General features: G+C 42.7%; 3 protein-coding genes across 5 annotated transcripts in view; all 3 read left to right on the forward strand.

Moving 5' to 3' along the window:
• Positions 1–2,461: 2,461 nt before the first annotated feature.
• On the forward strand, positions 2,462–10,615 carry LOC147202567 (elongation factor 2b-like). The gene is made up of 13 exons (XM_086115342.1): positions 2,462–2,587; positions 4,236–4,450; positions 4,889–5,070; positions 5,186–5,394; positions 5,623–5,801; positions 7,757–7,862; positions 8,073–8,325; positions 8,409–8,604; positions 8,684–9,050; positions 9,309–9,662; positions 9,736–9,918; positions 10,020–10,152; positions 10,252–10,615. Exons 1-13 carry the CDS (start codon positions 2,585–2,587, stop codon positions 10,443–10,445), a joined length of 2,574 nt encoding a protein of 857 aa, XP_085971468.1. The 5' UTR covers positions 2,462–2,584; the 3' UTR covers positions 10,446–10,615.
• Positions 10,616–11,347: 732 nt separating this feature from the next.
• Positions 11,348–16,872, forward strand: hmg20b (high mobility group 20B). Of its 3 annotated transcripts, XM_086116694.1 has the most exons (9): positions 11,348–11,452; positions 11,712–11,806; positions 12,902–13,102; positions 13,869–13,989; positions 14,084–14,130; positions 14,932–14,998; positions 15,295–15,510; positions 16,039–16,171; positions 16,388–16,872. In XM_086116694.1, the coding sequence occupies exons 2-9, from the start codon at positions 11,726–11,728 to the stop codon at positions 16,398–16,400; spliced, it is 879 nt and encodes a 292-aa protein (XP_085972820.1). In that variant the 5' UTR covers positions 11,348–11,452; positions 11,712–11,725; the 3' UTR covers positions 16,401–16,872. The 3 variants fall into 3 exon arrangements, with proteins under 3 accessions (XP_085972820.1, XP_085972821.1, XP_085972819.1); XM_086116693.1 differs by lacking the exon at positions 11,348–11,452 and having other exon boundaries at positions 11,471–11,806; XM_086116695.1 differs by lacking the exons at positions 11,348–11,452; positions 16,388–16,872 and having other exon boundaries at positions 11,469–11,806; positions 16,039–16,175.
• A 1,180-nt stretch (positions 16,873–18,052) lies between these two features.
• unc13a (unc-13 homolog A (C. elegans)) overlaps positions 18,053–22,088 on the forward strand; it is a 45,497-nt gene continuing 41,461 nt past the window's right edge. Inside the window, exon 1 of the mRNA XM_086116360.1 lies at positions 18,053–18,400. Within this exon, the coding sequence (XP_085972486.1) occupies positions 18,379–18,400 (22 nt within the window). The 5' untranslated portion in view covers positions 18,053–18,378. The remainder of the gene's footprint in view (positions 18,401–22,088) is intronic.

The following is a 22,088-nucleotide window of genomic DNA, read 5'->3' on the forward strand; positions in this document are numbered from 1 at the left end:
TGTTGCTCTTTCGCTACACAGAAGAACCTCCGGGTTCCCGACCACAATCCAAATTTTCACTGAAGGCACAAAATATCATAAATGTGAGTATGAATGGGTGTTTGTCAAATGCGCCCTGCGTTTGGCGGTCAACCAGTTCATCTTGTACTCAGCCAATAGAACACACACCTGGGATAGGCGGCAACTTATTTGTGACCTTAATGAGGGAAAAACATGATTTTAAAAAACTGATGAATGGATATCAAGCATGCGATTTAAGATAGCTAAAATTGTGTTTTAAACACTGTCTGTGAGCAGATGGTTCAAACAAATTGAATTCACCTGACATTATTTTCAATGGAGACGTTGCTGCCAGGCCTAGTTTTTCACAAAACATAATCTGTTCATAGCTTTTTTTTTCCTCAGAAGGTGCAGCGTAAGTGTAAAACTAGGCACAAATGCAGAGACAAAGATGGAGCAGAAACGCCACTTGGGAGCGTCTCCAAAGAGGCGAACCTTTCAAAAAAACTGCGTCAGTGGAATGTAATGGATGTTGCAGTTTGACTGTCAGTAAACACACAGTAGAATGACACCCAAAACCCCTTCCGGCACTGACAAGGCACGTCTTAAAAGCTGCAGGAGCATTGCCGAGAACCACCCCCTCACCCCCCCCCAAAAAAAGCAAGATGCTTGAGTGCGGGGCGTGTTACTTCAGGGGATGTTGTGCTGAAGGAAATGTGAGTATCGGTACAAGAATGTAGCAGAAGCCTTCGTTATCCGAGGGGAGACAAAATACAGAAATATCTATTTGTGGGTTTCTTTGACAATTTCTCACACTTACAAATCAACACAATGTTGATCTTAATTTTTTGGGCTGAAGAGCTCCAGATACATTACAACTTGAAGGTCACAGCAGGGTCAAACATGTCATAGACAAAAATACGGGCAGTATCGAAGGTGAAAATATAAATTTCCACCAAAACACTGAGTCAATATTTTGGAAAAAAAATCCATCACTTGGAGATGCAATTTAAAAAAAAAATGTATGTATATATTTTTAAATAACTTTTTTAGACAGGCATGAATATCCTTTGTTGAATTTTAAAGGCAATTAACACACTTTTTTCAACCTCATGTGCCTCATCTGCCCCCATTTGTCCGTAATGCAAAATGTGTGAATTAGTCGTCCCATTTTGTAGAGTGTTTGGATTGGTCAAAATGTCTCACTGGCTCATGCAAAGGGCTCCTAATGAAGTAGCTCCTCATGGACACGCGTGACTAATTACTGAGATGTAAGTTATGATGATCGTTGATGTGAGTAGGTGACATTTGTGAACAACTGCAAGGTTCAATAAAGTCAATAGAGTGAGTCAGAGAGGAAACAGAAACAACAAAATTAACCAGCCTGCATGACGTGTTGCTGAATCACATCAGACAGATGCAATGTGTCATTTTATGACTTGATAGTTGAATTGTTATTTTTCCATTTTATTTTCTTCCTTATTTTTAATTGAGAGGTAAGTCTTGGAAAATTGACGGAAAACTGAGAATTGTATTTGAAAAATATCCCATCCTTTTTGTCCTCATTATGGTATTCTTAAAATATGTAATGCTCCAAAGTATTATTGTAAGATGACAACTTTTGTCCCATACTTTTGACTTGTAATATTACAACTTGATTCCTGTGATACCAGAAGTTGTTGAGAGAGAAAAAACATGGCAACTTCTAAATTGTAGTATATTATAATTTGTTCCTCTTAATATTGTTATTTTTTCATCTTTATTTTTCTTTTCAAATTGACCCTCATAGAGGATATGTACGAATATGCCATTGTGTATAATTTACCCACAGGCCACAGCTTGGAAAAGTCGTATCCCTTGGATATCATGTCATTCCAATTCATTGTTAATTACTCAGGCTACGTTGCCTGACATTAGCATTTACTCTGCATGCACAAGGCTATGGACAAGCATATCTGGTGCAGGGACATCAAATCAGGGCATTTTTTATTCCTTTTAATAATTCATTCCTGTTTGTCCACTCCAAACCAGTAGACTTGGCACTCACATTCACGCCGTCAATGGCAATGCATATTGTGTAAACGTTTTTTTTTTTTTTTAAATCTATACTATGTTACACTGCATTATTTGTCATGAATAAGTTTTGTATTTGGACAGATTCAGATGAGAAATTGAATAACCTACTGGAACAAAAACTAAATCCCTATGTACTATTTTATTATTCCTACGAACTTAATGTGACCAATATAGAAAATTAATAGATGGATTATTCTTACTCGTGTAGAATTAATACACCATAGTGTGCTCGGTTTGTCTCCATAACTATCATTCACTGAAAAGGTTGTCCCATATTATGCCGCAACTCCATCTACTGGACAAAATGATTCATTACGAGCTGAACTGAACAGAACCTCGGTGCGGCTGCGCCAGGGCGTGATGACGCCATCAACTTGACGTACGCGGTATATATACAGTTCGTCTGACGTCAGCGTTCTCTTCCCTGCCTAGGCCCTCGTGTGGTGGGCAGTGTAATATTTGCTGTCGGCGTTTTCTCCACCGAGCGAATCCAAAACCATCCGCCAAAATGGTGAGTTGAATTCGTTTTTGTAAGTTATTGCGGAATACGTAAGACGGCGAGGTGTTCTCACCGTTAATATTACCGCGCTGAGAGGACATTAATTTGCGTGCCAGCGGTATTGGGCGTCGATCATTCACCGATGAAAACTGGCAACCATCTTGTTGTAATTCACCCCTTTGAAGGCCAAGCAGTTTCGGGAAAACGTGCCCGTCTGATTTGATAACCCGTTGAATGCGAAAAGCGTTGTGCTTCCCGGTTGTGTTACCGTTTTGTCGCCGAGGCCTGTAATTGGAGCGGTGGTTGACTGGTTTACCGGTATACGTGGATTCTTTGTGTGCACTGCCATAAACGGCTCAGACAGCTGATGGTAGTCAGAAACGCCAAGCTGACTTCAATCGACCTCCGGCTGTCGTGTCCCGTAGACATTCACGTCGGCCGAAATGGCTGCTGTTGTGGCCGCTGTGGTTCGGGAATCCTCGGGCCTTTTGTCACCGTCCCGTAGGATACGTCGTTGAGCTGACTTGCTAATGCTAACGCGTAGCATTGTGTCAAAGTCTGTACACGTGGCCGGTATACCGACATTTGATACTGGGTGTCAGATGTTTGCGTCAAACGCCCCTTGTTTCGAGTTGAAAACTAAGGCATGTGAGGCCAAAGTATCTTCTTGAGAAAATGCACATTTGACGACTTGTGATCGCGGATTCACAACGCCCTGACTCGAAAATTATGCGTCAGAGCATTTTTTCCTCCCCTCTGCTGGTGAGGTGGCTTAATGTGCACTACAGTATTTCAAAATGACTGGAGAATGCCATATTATACCTTGGTAAGCCTCTTCTGTTCTATATTGATGGAATTGGGTAAGTTGAAGAAAATCATTCAAGTTTTTAACACAATGAGCGTAATTTATCACCGCTCGAGTGTCTTTATCGTAGTTTTATTCGTACTCCCTACATTTGATTGTAGACAGCGCTACTTTCTCCTTCTTCCTGTGTTTTGACAACATGACCTTAAACATACACGGAGGCAAGGTATCTCTGATTGAAGTCTTGGGATCTTGTACGGCCGAGATAACGGGATGGCAGTGACACAGAAATGTGAACTGGAGAGCAAGAATGACAGGACTCTTAAAGTTATGTTCTCAATTCATATGAAAGAGAATTGAAAGTTTGTTGTGAGGTAGATTAATAATTCCTGTGTATTGAGCCAAGCAGAAACCACCGCCTTCTGGAATTCAAACATGTAACCGTACCATTTGATTTGTGGGTTTTCTCAATCATCGTTTGCTTTGTTTTTGCATTATATGATTCGCGATGTTTGCAATGCGATGGGACACAATGTTTTGAGAGGATTAAGTTGAGCCAACGCCATCTCTTCACATGACATGTGATGTGATTTTTTTTATCTGAATATAAGCACTATATCTGCTTGTGAGGGAAAATACTTGTGGGACGTATCATTGTAAATTTTTTTTGCTGTTGAAGTACATTTCAGTACCGTTTTTCTTAAGTACATATGTTGAGTCAGGATTTTATCCGTTTTTATTTTGACAGTTAAGTATCCATTCTTAACTACAGTGTGAGGACTTCTGCCTCAGCTGTAAACTGCAAATATTTGAGTTGTTTCACATCCACGTCCTAATCTGTTTTTGTCCCTGCAGGTGAACTTTACAATCGACCAGATCCGTGCCATCATGGACAAGAAGGCCAACATCCGTAACATGTCCGTGATCGCGCACGTCGATCACGGCAAGTCCACCCTGACGGACTCCCTCGTGTCGAAGGCTGGTATCATCGCCTCGGCCCGTGCTGGGGAGACCCGTTTCACCGACACGCGGAAGGACGAACAGGAACGTTGCATTACCATCAAGTCCACGTAAGTGTTTGTTTCATTGTTCTTTCGGTCCAGAAGTGCAGCTTCTAAAAATGCAGTTTAAGTTGTGTATGAGACATATTGGACTGCCAGCGTTGTGCTCGATCTGATCCTGTTCCATGATTCTGGGTGTCTTGCGGGTTTGAATTTTGAAAACGATGAATCTGTTGAACTGTTACCACCATAAAACTGCATTGGGTCCTACGTCGCGCAATTATTTCACTTTACATTTTCCTCTGTGTGTTTATCACACACACAAAAGTCACAGAAATAGTCCTTTTGCTCATCACCGTGTTGTAGTTTTGAAGATTTTTCTTGTCATATCAAAGATGATTCTTATTTGACTCTGGAGATGTTTTTCAGGGGGGAAAAATTGATTGCACGAACTGCACACTGGGTTTTTGTATTGCTCGGTTTCAAATTGCGTCCCTATTATTATAGAGCCATCTCCATGTTCTACGAGTTGACTGAGAATGACCTGGCATTCATCAAGCAGTCCAAGGATGGCTCCGGCTTTTTGATCAACCTCATCGATTCTCCCGGACACGTCGACTTCTCCTCTGAAGTGACGGCTGCTCTGCGTGTCACTGATGGGGCCCTGGTCGTCGTCGACTGCGTTTCTGGTAAATTGAACAAGATGCGGAAGCGACTGCGTCTGCAGTGATGCATCCCCATTACTGTCCGTGTGGTAATGTGCAAAAATATTTAACGCCATTTATTGTTGTCCCTCTTTACAAGGCGTGTGCGTCCAAACGGAAACGGTGCTCCGTCAGGCTATCTGTGAGCGCATCAAGCCTGTCCTGATGATGAACAAAATGGACCGTGCCTTGTTGGAGCTGCAGCTTGACCCCGATGACCTGTACAGCACTTTCCAGCGTATCGTCGAGAACGTCAATGTCATCATTTCCACTTATGGTGAAGAGGATGGACCCATGGGCAGTATCCAGGTGTGGGGTTTTTATTTTATATATTTTGTTTTTAAACAGTTTTTTTGTTGTTGTTGTTTTTTTGCTCATGAGTGCAAATGGGGAAAAGCACAGTTGAGTTTTCCATTTTTATACCGCTCTACCTCAAAGCAATCCAATTTAACACTCTTTCTTTAAAAATGGGCATTTCACCTAGAAAGCTCCGCAAATGTTTCGTAAATATTGATGTTTTTATTTGTTTGTTTCCAGGTTGATCCAGTCATCGGCACCGTTGGCTTTGGCTCTGGCCTCCACGGCTGGGCATTCACTCTCAAGCAGTTTGCTGAGATGTATGCAGCCAAGTTTGCTGCCAAGGGCAAAACAGAGATGACACCTGCTGAGCACTCCAAGAAGGTGGAAGACATGATGAAGAAGCTGTGGGGTGACAGGTAAGAGCACCTGTCATGTAAGAGCACCTGTCATAGGAGGTCACTACGTTTACGTTAAGAGGGAGTAATAATGTGATTCCTGATAAATTTGTAGGTAGTGAACTTTATGGTGATACGGGTGTTGAGTCGCCACGGGTGACAAAATGTAGTGTGTTTGATCTCCATGAAAGGCAGAAATTGGTACTTGGTGGAGAATGCTTTGATGGCAAGCAACTCTCACCAGTGAGATGTTTCCCATTGGGGACCAGGTTTGCACAGCGCTCAGGGGGGCGGATTTTGGCACTTTGCTCTTGACAGAAATGTGAAATCCTTGGCACTTTGTCGGCTGCTGTTGGCCTTGGAATCTCAAAGCTTCTGCTCCTCAAGCACATTTGCTAGTGTTGGAGTTGGGAGAATGCGGGTGCGGCAGACAATAACAAATTGTCCTACTGTATTGCCAAGAAGAGGCGTTGTCATGACGTGAGGAAACTTGAGGTGGCTGTTTTCAGTTGTGTATTTGTGGTCGCTGCTTGTTGATGAGAATGAAGTGGTAGGTGTTGAACACTTGCAAATGTCAGGCTGCTTCACTGGCATTTAGCATTGTTAGTTTCCTCCTCTGAAAATTTGCCGTGTGAGAGTTTGTATATAGCTGCAGCTACTAAAGAAGCATGGTCCAGGTATGTGTCCAACACCTTCTGTTTTTCATGTTTTCGCAGTTATAATTTGTCACTCGTGGGTATTTAAGCTCCATGTGAGGAAATATGGAAGGCACTGCCGTTGGTTTTACCCATCATTCATAGCCAGACACACCAGTGTGCTCTCTCATAAGACAAGGGCAACAGCCGTGGGTCTTTTGGGCAGATGGGCCCCCCCATCCCCCTCTTTCCTTAGCGGGGAAAGCAAGTCAAAAATGTTCTTTACAACACTTTCATTGCTCCCCCAGTAACATACTGATTAATAATGCATTCGGGGAATATGAGTTAAGCAACAAAAATTTGATGTCAATTTGTTGTCAATTGAATACATCATCACAGTTGCTCGGGGAACGACCAATCACACCTCACCTTTTTTTGATTCGGTCATGTCACATTCAAAAACTGAGCCCCAATTGGTCATTACCTGAGCAGCTGTGATGTCATTTTCAGTCGATGGCAAAATGGCCACCCACTGAGATGTATAAATTGGTGGATTTTCGCGACTTGATGTATGCAATATTAATCGGAATACAGTGTTCGACTAGTTGGGTCGCAGAGAACATTTTTGAGTTGAATTCCTCTTTAAATTGTTTTTTGTTTGTTTTAATTTTAGGAAAGCTTTGGAGGCTGACCTCACTTCCTTTATTCTGGTTTGATTTGAAAATGACATCCCAAAGCTGTACAGTGTGGCATTTTGTCCCCCTTCCCACTGATGCTAGCTAGTAGTAGTTTGCATTTGTTTTGCTTTGTTTGGCAAAGGGTAGAAACCACACTGAATGCATGGCACATGCAAAAAAAAAATGCCGGTGTTTATCCTGATAGTTTCTACAAAATTAAACTGGAAATTATTTTAGAAAATTTATCGTATAGTAATGTTTCAAAAACCAAATAAATCAGAGAGAGCAAACGGCATTACAGTCGGAGTTCCTTTTAAAGACCTTTAACAAAGTCTTTCACGTTGTTTTAGTGATCATTCTGGGATTTCTGATTGGAAGGGAAGACATTGATTCCTAGAAGAGGCGGGCTTTGTACACAGGACTAATTGATTTATGATTGTTACTGGTGGCTACAAACCAAGCTGTGGGTGCCAGAGTTTTGGTTGAATTGTAGGATATTTTTTCCACTCGGTGCAACGTTCAGCTCATGCATCTTAACTGGTCCTTTCTATGACCATGATTGCAATTGGGCAAACTGCAAATCCAGCAGGTGTTCCTTGTCCTGACGGACATTGAAAGCGGTAAAAGGTTTTTATGGACTGAATGGCGTGCTTTATGTTTGTAGGTATTTTGACCCAGCAACTGGAAAATTTTCCAAGTCACCAGCTACAGCTGACGGAAAGAGGATCCCTCGCAGCTTTGTTCATCTTATCCTTGATCCCATCTTCAAGGTAAAGATTAATCTTGCAGTTACTGAGATCAAACTCCATGTTGGCGCTAATACCTGCAAGTGATGACTTCATTTACATTCTTCACTTTGACCTGATTCACAGTTCTGATGATTGGCTTGTGTCTGAGTAGGTCACATAGTTGTTGAGTGTGTTTAAAGTTTCTTTGGTTGCAATGTTCGGATTTGACAAATGTCCTCTATCCTTCCCCAGATATTTGATGCCATCATGAACTTCAAGAAGGAGGAGACTAGCAAGCTGATCGAGAAGCTGGATATCAAGTTGGATACTGAAGACAAGGATAAAGAAGGCAAGCCCCTGCTGAAGGCCGTGATGCGTCGCTGGCTGCCAGCTGGAGAGGCCCTCCTTCAGATGATCGCCATCCACCTGCCATCCCCCGTCACTGCCCAGAAGTACCGTTGCGAGCTGCTTTACGAAGGACCCGATGAAGATGAAGCTGCCATGGGTATGATGAAAAGTCCCATTGTTTAATGTAACGGCCACATTTTTTCCTCTCCCTTGGATTGTCCGACTGATCCTTTCTTTCAGGTATCAAGAATTGTGACTCAAAGGCTCCTCTGATGATGTACATCTCTAAGATGGTACCCACCAGCGACAAGGGACGCTTCTATGCCTTTGGCCGTGTCTTCTCTGGAACCGTTTCTACCGGTCTTAAAGTACGTATCATGGGGCCCAACTACACGCCTGGAAAGAAAGAGGATCTCTACTTGAAACCGATCCAGAGGTCTGTTTCCACACCTGACCTGAATTTTGTTGGGTGAGTGTTGTTCAAACATTAAATTGTTCCCCTCCTTCCTCTCCAGGACCATTCTGATGATGGGTCGCTACACGGAGCCCATTGAAGACGTACCCTGTGGCAACATTGTGGGTCTGGTCGGTGTGGATCAGTTCCTGGTCAAGACTGGAACCATTACCACCTTTGAGCAGGCACACAACATGAAAGTGATGAAGTTCAGCGTCAGCCCGGTGGTGAGAGTCGCCGTGGAAGCCAAAAATCCGGCTGATCTCCCCAAGCTGGTGGAGGGCTTAAAGCGTCTGTCCAAGTCTGATCCCATGGTGCAGTGCATCATTGAGGAGTCTGGAGAGCACATTGTTGCGGGTGCTGGGGAGCTCCATCTGGAGATCTGCCTCAAAGATCTTGAGGAGGACCATGCTTGCATCCCACTCAAGGTGAGTTTTATTTATTTAAAAAAATTAATTCGGGGGAAATTCAAATTAGTATGCTGTACGTGTTGTGTTGCGCGCCAGGTGCTTTGTTCAATGGCACCCCGACAGTAGCCAGGAACCAGACAATTAATTTCGAACAACTTGGCTGCAGCAGGGCTTAACATTGGCACTCCCTCCGGTTTCAAACCTCCAAATGCTTACAGATGAGCTGCTGCATTTCTGACTGTCTTCAAATTCCCAAACTGGTGTCTTTCTTTCTAGAAATCTGAGCCCGTAGTGTCCTACAGGGAGACCGTCAGCGCAGAGTCCTCGGTCACATGTCTATCCAAGTCCCCAAACAAGCACAACCGTCTGTTCATGAGGGCGCGGCCTTTAGAGGACGGTTTGGCCGAGGACATTGAGAAGGGAGAAGTCACCGCTCGTCAGGAGATGAAGGCCCGTGCTCGCTACCTTGCAGACAAGTACGACTGGGAAGCCACAGATTGCAAGAAGATCTGGTGCTTTGGACCTGACGGAACTGGCCCTAACCTGCTGGTGGATGTGACCAAGGGTGTGCAGTACCTCAATGAGATAAAGGACAGCGTTGTCGCTGGCTTCCAGTGGGCTGTCAAGGAGGTATGGGACACAGTTTGTTGACGTAGTGGAAAGCAAAACATGAATTGGTCCTGATTTTAATTTTTGTCTTAAGGGTGTCCTCTGTGAAGAGAACATGCGTGCGGTTCGCTTTGATATCCATGATGTCACCCTGCATACAGATGCTATCCACCGCGGTGGTGGCCAGATTATGCCCACCACTCGCAGAGTTCTGTACGCCTGCGAGCTCACAGCTGAGCCTAGACTGATGGAGCCTGTCTATTTGGTGGAAATCCAGGTCAGTCTTGAATTTATACTTGGTACCATTGGCAATATTAAATCTGATATCTGGAATAAAGTAGAACTACAACTCCGTGTGTTGCTTTCCTCTCTGTGTAGTGTCCCGAAGTTGCGATGGGTGGAATCTATGGGGTGTTGACCAAGAGGCGTGGTCACGTGTTCGAGGAGGCCAGAGTTCTGGGTACACCCATGTTTGTCATCAAGGCCTACCTGCCTGTCATGGAGTCCTTTGGTAAGGGTTCCAGCAAAGCAGCCAAAACTCCACCCAGTAACTGCTTTTAAGGCACCTTTTGGCAATGTCCTTATTAATCCATCATGGTTCCGTTTTCAGGTTTTACAGCTGACCTTCGTTCCAACACCGGTGGTCAGGCCTTCCCCCAGTGCGTCTTTGACCATTGGCAGATCCTCCCAGGAAACCCATTGGAACCTGCTTCCAAGCCTGGTGTTGTGGTCACTGAAACGCGTAAACGCAAGGGTCTCAAAGAAGGTGTCCCGGCCTTGGACAACTACCTGGACAAATTGTAAAAGCTTGGACCACTATTTGCTTATTGCCTCATTCCTCCCCACACTTGTAATCTGCACTGTGGGACCGGACTGTACAGAACACAGTGAGCACCAAGGTTTGCCAAAAGGATTGACAATTTAAATGATAAACCTAACAAAAATTGTAAACGAATAAAAGGAAATAAAACCCATCTGATGTGTTTTTCTTTTTCAACTCTCAATCACATTGTCACATCCTGTCCTATGATACAATAGTTGCAAAAAATCAATGTTATTGCCCATCTGTATTCATGTTTCTCCTGATACATGTTAGCAAATTGTACATTAATACAATCGCGCAATCTAACTAGGTGGCAGTCTGTGTTTGCTTTAATGTTTTATTTCTGTTATATTGTGCTGAAAGCAGTTTGTCACATTTGAGCGGAAACTGCTGGTTTCATGCTTAAACTGAAAAAAAAGAAAAACAACTTCATCTTTCCAACATGAACATTGTTCCTTAACATTGATATAGGCCTAGTATAGATGTCATAAGCAAAGTTAAAATTGACGTGACTCTAAAAGCTCTTCGCTTCTAAATTTATGCCTGATAGATCTACTTAGATGTACACATTCACTCGCGATCGACGCCATTTTGAATCCTGCTCCTAAATAGGGAAAACCAGGTCTGATCTTATTTATTGATCTTGACCGATACGTCTTCATGTAAGAAACGATTATTTACTTAATGGGGACAGATATGTTTGTACTACTGTATATCTTACGACTCGATGTATTCGTCAAGTCGTAACTCCCATGTTTGACTTCTTCCGAGAAATTCCGTTTTAAGCAACGTAATACATTGAAAATGCACGGTGATCATACTTACCAATGAGGAGTGACTATCAACCAATCAGAATGAAAGAAATAAACCAATCGCGTGCCAGCTTGGCTAGTCTTCCTGTTTTAGTTTTTTTTCCCCCCGTGAACGGAGTAAAAATTATTTAAACGGAGTAATAATTATAAAAGAATTATTCAACGGCATATTTCTTGTAAGTTCTTTTATTAGAATACAATTTTCTGTCTTCTTGTTTTTGTAGTCGTTCTTCCCGCCCACCCCGTATTTTTTTTCCCCTGTATATTGTCTCACAATTAGCCACACTGGATGCTAGCAAGCTGTTTAGCAACGAAGAAGCGGCGTCCATGCGGGGGACGTTGTCACTTTGATTTTATTCAAGTTGGTCTACTGTTACCACTCTGACGGAACGCGGCGTAATTCTGACTGGATTTGCTTCGTTTACACTTCAACAGGACTGACAGAGATCATGGGTGGCGTCAAACAGGAGCAGAATGATGCTCCGCAGCAGCCAAGAGCCTCACAATCCACAGAACAGCCTCAAGATGAGGTGGGCGCTTTGTTTTAATAAACTGGACCTCCAACGTTGACTTGCTGGCCGCTGTTATTTTACTTTTTCCAATGTGCAATAATGTAATTAAAATTAGTTCGTTCTAGGTTCAAGGAGATGCCAGCGTGCATTTATAGGGGGTCCTCGGTTACGATGTAGTTCCGTTCCAACGGCGACGACCGAATTTAAATCCAAACGCGCCGTTGTCCATCATCAGCCTATGCTTAGGCAGTCGTAAAGTAATAATTACAGCAAATATTTACATGCAAAACAATTAAAGTTCATAGATATAAATCAATTAAATTGAGAAAAAAACAGTTCGTATGGTGTGAATTGAGCCTGAGCATTTCTCAAGGCGCTGCGTTAACTAGTACATTAGTACATCTTTAATGTAAGCAACAACAAAAACTTGATTAAGATGTTTAACGTTGGTATTTTGAATGTAATAAATGGAGTCTACTAATGCTTCAGTACTATTTCTGCAACGTCAACAATAGTTTAATAATATTGAAGCATGCTATGTATGCATATTGTCCAATTAATAACAGTAAACATAAGTTACTATGCATAATATTGACTTTACATATATGTATATTCTTGGGCATTGTATTTAAAAGTAAAGTGTTTATCGACCATTGACAATGACATGGAATTAATATTTTTTAATTGTGCCATGCATACAATGGTAAGGCCAGACCGCATGGGTTTATCACCAAACAATGAAAATGACCTGGCACCAGGACAAAAAAAAAACTGCAGCAGCAGAAACTTGTGTCAAAAACAGTCTATTTGTTGTATACTTTTTTTGTATACTTTTCTAAGCTTGAGATATACAATTTTCGATTCCAAAAACATTTCAAAGAGCATGGAATCTATTCCTCATCTGGCGAACCGAAAATATCAGGGTTATGATGTTCATTGTCATCAAACATCAGCGCAAAAAAAAAAATCTAGAAACGTTTGCTTGCGTCTCTGATTTAAAAATGTGTTGACCAGTATTGTTTTAGTCATCCTATCAGATTTGCAGTATATTAATGAGTAAAGCGAAGTTGCTTGTGTCTACTACTACCTTCATGTTGCTTACTTTGACCGCAGCCTAAGAAGAGAGGTTGGCCCAAGGGCAAGAAAAGGAAAAAAGTGCTTCCCAATGGTCCCAAAGCGCCGGTTACCGGGTACGTCCGCTTTTTGAATGAGCGGCGGGAAGTGATGCGCGCCCGGTATCCTGACCTCCCTTTCCCGGAAATCACCAAGAGGCTCGGAGCAGAATGGACACGATTAGCGCCAAATGACAAACAGGTAATTTCAATCAATCCAAAGCCCCTTAAAGAGGATATTGACTTGCTGAGTGACACATATTTGGGTCTCCGGTGGGCCTGCCCACCCATTGAGTGTGGAATTACACTACCAACTCACTCTTTTGTAAACTGCTCATGTCAGAAAATGTGCCTTTTAAGACATTCAGATTTTGGTCTGGCTGTAAATGTCACGCTTAGTTTACTTGGGGGAAAAAAGTCTTCTTTCACCGTTGACATTTATTGTGCATGTGAGATGGTGACAATTCACTTGCATGTGTCCATAAAGTCTCCTCCAAAAGTATTGGAAGGGCAATGTCAATGTAAAATACTGCAACGAGCATTATTTAATTAACAATGCATTTTACCCACTGAAAAAAGGAGACTGAGGAGACAGAAGAGAGAGACCCATTGTTTTAAGCAAGCCAACGCTGACATTTACGGTCAGACCAAAGTCTGAATGTCTGACCCTGCCGTTCTGAAACTTTTGGAGAGGATTGTACGGCCATAGGTTGTTTTGTGTGGGGCCACTCTATAAAGGCTAGAAACAACTTCATGTGCTGTCACCTCGCATGCACAAGGCTGCGACAGGTGTTTAGAATTTACATACCACAGCCACTCCCACCACAATCCAGTTGCACAAACAGGTCCGTCGCCCCCGTCCTGCGTCATTCACATTTTATAAAGACTCCTGGGGAACTCTTAGTTTGTGGGAAAATGGCACATGTCTTCTTTAATGTGTGGGAGTCATCTTGAGTGTGAATTTGCAGCGTTATCTGGACGAGGCGGAGCGGGACAAGATGCAGTATGCCCAGGAACTGAAGGAATATCATCAGACGGAGGCATATCAGATCACTAGCACTAAGATACAAGACAAGAGGATTAAGAAAGGTGGCTACCAAGTTGTCAATGTTGCATGCGCCATGCAAAGCACCACATTCCCTGTGTTTTGTGCACTTGTACTCATACAGGATTTCTCTTTCAGAGGACAATCCATCTGTAATCATCAGTGCCAGTTCAGGCTTGCCAAAGGTGTGTGCCACTCCCTTCACACGCCCAGAGACTCGCTTTATTTAGCTATGCGTAATCCAATTGCACTGAAGCACACTGAGACACATTTATGAGCGGGTCAAAACAGCGACATATAAACATTGACTTGTTTATTACTGTGATTCAGTGTAGTTCAACAGAACTGAAACCTACAACCACAACGGTTTCACTCAAGTATACAAACTTTTTGATCAGAATGGAAATTCACCTGAACAAGCTGCTGCATGATATTAGACAATACCGTATTTTCCGCACTAAAAGGTGCACCTAAAAAGCCTTCCATTTTCTTAAAAGCTCGCAATGCGCCTTAATATCCAATGCGCCTTGTGTATGGTCATTACGGTAATATGTCAACCCCAAAATGGCTCCTTGCTAGAGACATGCTGACAACGCAGAGTTCAAACTTAAGGCGATCGGTTTGGCAGTTGAACACATACTACTGACATCTAATCGTCGCTATATGAATCAGGGTGTAGTGTAGTGCAGTGTTCTGTTGGCATTTCCTTGAACGTGGCTCCATCTCGTGGATGCATTGTAGATTGCATCTTGTAGTGCGGTGCGTCCAATATATGAAGAAAAAATGACAAAATAGCTCCATTCATTGAAGGTGCGCCTCATAATCCAGTGCGCCTTTTAGTGTGGAAAATATGGTAATAATACATTTGACTTGGTGAGACAGCATATGGCTCACCCCAAATTATTTTTGGACCCTCTGTTCCAAGTAACGATTAGCATGATGTTTGTGATCATGAGGTGGCTAAGTAGTTTAACCCCCCCCAACAGACATCCGAGCTCCCAAGCAGGTTTGACATCCCGATCTTCACAGAGGAGTTCCTCGATCAGAACAAAGGTAAATAACAAGTAAAACTTTTTTTTTTTCAGGAGTGTCTGTAGTTGTCGTGGTTTACATGGGCCCCACCCATGAGTGGTGACCAGTCCAGTATTGTCCACTTTTTCACAATTCACAATTGTCCACAATTCGCATCTGGGTCATAGCACCATTAAAGAGGGAAAAACGCATGGCGCTGGATATTCTTATTAAATCCAGCCTCTGTATTTTTTTAAACTATTACAAATCCACATGGAAGTTTAGATGGACTATTCATTTCAATTGCATGATCGTCTGTTTTCTCAATCGGACCTCAGCTCGAGAGGCGGAGTTGCGTCGACTTCGCAAGGCCAACGTGGAGTTCGAGGAGCAGAACGCGGTGCTGCAAAGGCACATCAAAGACATGTACAACGCCAAAGAGCGCCTGGAGGCGGAGCTGAGCCAGGACGAGAAGCGCACGCAGGCTCTTCATCAGCACTTGCTGGCCATTAAACACACGCTGGTCAATAGTCTGTCTGCTGTGCCGCTGCCAGGTTAGCACTCACTGCATCGCCTCATTTACTGTACTTCTTTGACGCAGACAGCACTCCAAAAGTATTGGAACTGTGAAGCCACTTCCTTATTTTGGCTGTTGACTGAAAACATACACATGAGTTTGATATCACAAGATGAATATGGGACAAGAGATCAACCTCGGCTTTTGTTTAGTACATTTTATAACGTAGCCGAAAATTAACTGATACATTATGCATCGTTGCACGATTGATACTCTGGAGCTGTTTATAAATACAAAACATATTTGACTCTTCCCAAGCATGAAACTCTTCTAAACAGTTCTAAAAGATGGTGTATTATATTTCAAAGGTAAATACAAATGACCAGTACTAAGTACTACTACAGTTGAATCCACTGTAACGTTTTGCACAGTTTGAATATTTAATTCAGTGATTCTTTCACATACCACCAGTGTAATTAAAGCCAGGAAAAGCATTGCAAAGGAAGCATGCGAAATGTTGCTGATTTCAATTCACAGGAGTTTTTCCATCCATGTCTTAAAACAGGCACAGGCGAGACGGCAACCCTCGGAAACCTGGATTCGTATCTCAGTCGTCTCAGCGGCGCGCTCGAAGGGAACCCTCACAAGCACCGGGCCTTGTTTACGCAGCTTTGCGATATCCTCTCTCACCTGGACAGGTAGATTGCTTATTTCTGACTTTCTGTCACAGACACAAACACAAAAACCACATACTCTGAAGCACTCCGCGCAAGAAGCCTTTGTCTTTTTCCAACCGCTTGTCTGGTTGGAGCTCGAGCTATTTAGACTATCAAAACACTCCAAAAGTAAAATGTTCATATGGCGCCAACACTAAATGTGATGTGTTCTCCAAATACGTATTTTATGTTTTCAAGTGAGAAGTTGTAGGACAACTGCACAACCCCTCCCACCTCCCCACGTCATTCCTGCACCCGTGGAATTTCAGGCAAGGTGTTGTCGTCTGCAATCTACGCCATCTGGGCCGATGGGTGCGGACTTCTCGGGGGATGGAAAGGTCAGTGCCATGAACACGTCGGTCGAAGTGTGCAGCCACTCCGACTTCAGCACAAATGTGTGACTTTGTTAAAAGTGTGCAGAAACTATTTTGTAAAGCGTACTCTCTGTTTACTTTGTCAAAAATGAGGAGTTTACAAGTAATGCCATGTGGCATCGGTGGCTGGGATCATCTGTGTGCAGTGTTACTTAGAATAACTACAAATGAATCCGATTATGCTTTTGTGCTTGATCATGAAATCTTGTCATATCAACTTTTATTTGGTGTGAACTTTATTTGTATTTTGACCAAAATGCTGTTTGAAACTGTGCTGAAAATATTTCCAATATAAGGTAGACAAGCTTGTCTCTGCCATCTTTATTATCGTCACACACTCACTGAGCACTTTCCACTTTCTATTGAGATCCAACACATGAATTATATTAAAATGACTGCATTTTAAAATTCTTCACAAAAATAAAGCTGAATTTTTAAGAGGTAATAACTATGACAATGTTTGTTATTGTGGTTATAGTAGAGATACTGTTGGACTGTCACTGAGTTTCGAATATTATGACCCTAATTTAAATACTGTAAACAAAATACTAGTACAACTAGTACAAATTGTCTATAATTAGCTCTTGTATGTCATTAGATTATTGTGCAGGTATAGTACCACAAAAATAGAGTTGTATTATATGGAGAGGTGCCATTTCGGTCAGTTTAACACAGGGATTCCCAGAGATTTTGGTGTTCCCTAATTTTGCCAGTGGTCTCCCTTTTTGGGACATCAGTCCAAAACTGACCCCACACCCCACGGTCCTCCCTTTTTGATTATCCTGGGATCTCTCCCCCATGACGCTCCCACTGTGGGTCAGAATTTAATAAGGGTTTCCAGCAGAAGGCAGTGTTGGGCTACACTCAAGTCCCGTGAATATTTGTCTTTTTGTGGTTTTAATGAAAATGAGTTTCCTTTTTTTCTCTTTGTTTAATTCTTCAGTAACAGCTCCACGTGCTTCTCAATAAATTGTAATACAATAAAAAATACACTATAAAATTTGAAACTTATGTATTTATATGGAGTTATAAAACACATGGGAAAATACTTTTCAGAAAGCCAAACACCAGCCGTGTCAATTGTGAATGTCTGGATATGTCCAAAAAGAGAGCCGTTTGTACTTAGAGACCCCTGATCTCAATCAACCAATGATCAAAATTGTGTGTGTGTGTGTGTGTGTGTATGATATATATATATATATATATATATATATATATATACTGTATATAAATCTTGAAATTTTACCCTCTGAACTTATTCCTTCGTTGTTTCAATTTAAATAAGCACCTGTTAATATTTTACAATTTATTAAAAATTTAAATAGGTGAATAAAAATAATTCCCCTTTCTGTTTTCTGATTCGTGTCAGTGACAAGCAGGCTAAATGGTCACGTGCTAAAAAAATATCTGAGGGCGGTGCTCAGAATTTGACGTCCTTCTCCCGCCACGCTGCTGTGACGTCACTTCGGAGACAAGGAGCTGTGGGCTCAGCGCTGGTTCTGAAAGCCCGACAAAGATGGCTGAGAGCTGAGACGGGCAAAGAGAAGACCATTTCAGCGCACAGATATCTCGTCTTCTTTAGCTTTTGAATTAACGACGGGTGGACCTCTGTGCCCACCGTCAGGCTAAGAGGGAAGAAATTCCCACTCATGTGTTGCATCGTGACACCCGTCGGGCTGCGGTAGTGGTGGTGGAGGTGCTGCTGCTGCTAGGCGGACGTGTCTCCTCTCTCTCGCCGCTTCGAAGGCGGCGTTTTACGGTCACTGGGAAAGCAGCCAAGACGCCGGGAATTGACCCAAAAAGCCCTTTCGAGAGATGTCCTTGCTGTGTGTTGGAGGTAAGACTTTTTTTTTTCAAGACATTTGTCACAGCGTTCTAATGTTCTCATGTTAGTCATGTGTGTTGAAACATCAGTTCCAACAAAAAGACTGGAATAGATTTCACTGCAATTATGGTAGCGCTACCAACATTGATTTATGGAGTTGGTATCAAATGCTCTAAAACAAGATGTAACCCACTCTCGCATCAGTCCAGGCACATACTGGAAGTGAATGCTTTTATGGTCTGAGTGTCCTGGTTTCAACCATAAGTGGTCCACTTCACAGAAAGATCGTGCTCAAAAGTCAAACAAAAACTCGGGAGTTCAAATGGTCTTCATACATGATGTCGACATACCAGGTGAGACCTCAGCTCTGCGAGCATTCAATAGCAGGAGTGAGCAAACCTTTAGGCTCTCAAGGGCCACATTTGATTTTTAGAAAACGACGACTGCCCGACTCATTTGTATAGCAGATGAGGTTTAAAAAAAACGCCCAAATGTAGAATAAATTTTTTTATTGCTTTGTAGTTTTAAAATGATCAATCACTCATCCATCCATCCATCCGTTTTCAAATCCGCTTCCGCTTATCCTCACAAGGGTTGCCACCACGCTGGCTCCTTTCCCAGCTGTCTTCGGGCAGTAGGTGCGGTACACCCTGAACTGGTTGCCAGCCAATCACAGGGCACATATAAACAACAACCATTTGCGTTCACAATCACACCTAATCAATCACTCAATAAATGTTAAATGCATACTTTATGCGAACCTCATTTTACTATTATTTTTATATTCGTTCAATCGCAAGACACATATAGACAAGCAAACGTTCACACTCAGAGTTACACCGATGGATAGTTAACAGTTTACTAACCAAAACCAAGGGTGCCCAAGTCCATTCCTCAAGACCCCTATCCAGCCTGTTTTGGATGTCTTGCACCTCCGACACACCGTTATCTTCATTTCTCTGAAGCCTCCTAGGAGGTATGAAGAAGCTCAACCTTTATGAAACTCTTCCATCTTTTCCACTCGTGAGCTGCGCATTGCACGGATGTCAGGTTCGAGATTCAGCCTGGTGCCTTTATGTCCTTCGTGTTGGCATGGCAACCCGTTCGGTCTCTCAGTACTCCTGGATTCTCATCATGATGCTCTGTTGTTGGCCCGAGGTTAAGCTAAATTGAGTTTTATTTCGGTCGACTTCAGGCGCTATAAACATTGTAGACAGAAATGTGACATATCAACTTGACTTTGATACGATGGATTGTGTTGTCACAATAGCCGAATAAGCACATTTTGATGTGGACTACATGATGCTACATTATTACTAACCTACATGGACATCAAAAAGACTCCGCATATGTCCACATTTCTATGAGGGGAAAAAATAGCCCCATAATGTAATTTGATTGCAATGACCAATATAAATGTTTAGTAGTCATCGAAGTCAAGTTAGTCAAGGAGGTTCAAGGAAGGCCTAATTATTCGATTTTTCAGGAATGCTGTGGGCGAGGGGCGGATATACTTTGCACTTCTCAACCTCTGTATAGTGTACATTTTGCTGAGAGTTTTGTAAGAGTGCTTTACATAAAAGCAATAATAAGTCAAGGTGAGAGAAGCTTTTAGTAGCTAGTAAGTGGAATACGTTACGGCTGTCCACCTCCATTGCACTGTCGATTTTACAGAACAGGATGTAGCATCTTAAGTGGACCATCTCAGGAAATACCGGGTATGCACTGCTTGAGTTGCCCCACATGTGATTGCATTCATTACCCTGGATTTCTTCATTTTTTGGGGGGAGAAAATGAGATCTTGCAACGGAATCAGCAATTTCTGCTGAATTTTGCACTCATCCCTTCTCTGCTTCCCCAGTAGTGCTGCTTTAGTCCGATATGCCTTCAAGCTGCGAGTGCTAACTTCCCCCCCCCCTCCACCACCCCACTCTCACCATCCCTCCCCCAAATCCCACTCCTACCCTCCATCCGCCTTCCCCCCCCCCCTCTCAACCCTGTCACGCTGAAGTGGTTATTTTTAGAGTTGGGGATGCAGCCCGCTGTGCCAGCTCACACACAGAGATTAATGGAGCATGAGAGAAAGGCAGAGGAAGGGTGCACACGTGCGCGCTCACCACATGGCAGCGGGAGCTCGTAGGAGAGGGTGAGGAGGAGGGTGAAGGAAGGACTGGCTCCTTGGGAGGAAGCAGCATTTGAGGAGGAGTGTTGACAAGGGTGCAGCCCGAGATGCATCTGCCATTTAGCGGCTGTTTCAAGGGAAGGCACGCACGCAAGGAGCTTCCAGGGAATATACGCTACGTCCGCCAAGGGCGTGTGACCGCCTCGGCTGCAAATGAACTTGTTCTCATCATAATTTAGTAGAAATTCCCACGAAATGTCATGAACTGTAATTAGTCGCAAGACAGCATGATGGCGTCTGGCGTTTCTTGAAAAGGCTTTGCTTTTCATCCTTGCCGTGTCATCTTGCAGCATCGCATGGGGGCCGGTGCCAATCTCACCCTGAATTGATTACCTGTCAATCACAAGGCTGACATATGGGAGCAACTACTCGCTCACATTCACGCCTGTGGACAATTTAGCGGCTGGAGTGTCATTTTAGTTCAGGGGCCAAGTTCACAATTTTATCTGCAACTGAGCCAGACCAGTATATTTGTGGACAAAGAAGCTATAAATCATGCAATCCACTTTTTTTTCGGGTTCATTCAAGTACATTTGAAAAATATTCACATTTATAGATGATCTAATTGCAAATCTTGTTTCAAATAATACAAGCAATCTGGAATTTCTTGACAAAAATGAGTGCAGTTTCAATCTGTGTTTTTATTTACAACTTAAGCTCACAGTGGATCTCTGTACTTTTTACAAAGCAACCTGGTAAGACGTAGAAATAATTTTTAAATACCGTATTTTCCACACTAAAAGGCACACTGGATTATGAGCTTCAATGAATGGCCTATTTTGTAATTTTTTTCATACATTGGGCGCATCGCATTATAAGACAATCTACAATGCATCCACTAGATGGAGCTACGCTCAAGGAAACGCCAACAGAAGTAACGATCAGATGTCAGTAAAACTTATTTAATAAAGCAGCGACACAGTTCACTTAGCCAACAGCAAGTTATAACATTGACTCATTAACGTTGAACTCTCTTGCCGCCGCTCTATTTCCGTGTTCAACTGCGTAACCGATCGCCTTAAGTTTGAACTCTGCGTTGTCAGCATGTCTCGAGCAAGGAGCCATTTTGGGGTCGAAATATTAACGTAATGACCACACACAAGGAGCATCGGATTTTAAGGCGCACTTGTGAGCTTTTAAGAAAATGGAAGGCTTTTAGGTGCGCCTTTTAGTGCGGAAAATACAGTATACATAAAATTCCACATCTGAAAATCTGGACAACCTCAACTGAGTCATCAGACCATACAAAATACAGTGGTAACTTTTCATAAAGGTGCAGATGTCTACCTGACTTGTCAATGGATACTCTACATAAAAATACATACAAGTTGATGCAGTACATGACAGAACAAAGCAAAAAAAAAAAAACATAACATTATAATACAGTGGATACATTCTCGAACCGTCCAGTTAAATCAATTCACTCATCTGCTGCGGCATTAAGATGAGAGTCGGGCATCTGCTGTTGGCAACCAGCCTCAATATATCAAGACAAAGAAGCTCATTGTGAGTCATTTT

The sequence above is a fragment of the Hippocampus guttulatus genome, chromosome 7 (assembly GCF_054856545.1).
Source record: "Hippocampus guttulatus isolate MCC_2025c chromosome 7, RoL_Hgut_1.0, whole genome shotgun sequence".
In the NCBI taxonomy this organism is placed as follows: domain Eukaryota; kingdom Metazoa; phylum Chordata; class Actinopteri; order Syngnathiformes; family Syngnathidae; genus Hippocampus; species Hippocampus guttulatus.

Coding starts and splice junctions, on each gene's coding strand:
- LOC147202567 (XM_086115342.1), top strand. Junction 7,863..8,072: donor TCCTTGATCCCATCTTCAAG/GTAAAGATTAAT, acceptor ATCCTTCCCCAG/ATATTTGATGCCATCATGAA. Junction 10,153..10,251: donor GCCTGTCATGGAGTCCTTTG/GTAAGGGTTCCA, acceptor TTCCGTTTTCAG/GTTTTACAGCTGACCTTCGT.
- hmg20b (XM_086116694.1), top strand. CDS start 11,726: ATGGGTGGCGTCAAACAGGAGCAGAATGATGCTCCGCAGCAGCCAAGA. Junction 11,807..12,901: donor CAGAACAGCCTCAAGATGAG/GTGGGCGCTTTG, acceptor CTTTGACCGCAG/CCTAAGAAGAGAGGTTGGCC. Junction 13,103..13,868: donor TAGCGCCAAATGACAAACAG/GTAATTTCAATC, acceptor GTGAATTTGCAG/CGTTATCTGGACGAGGCGGA.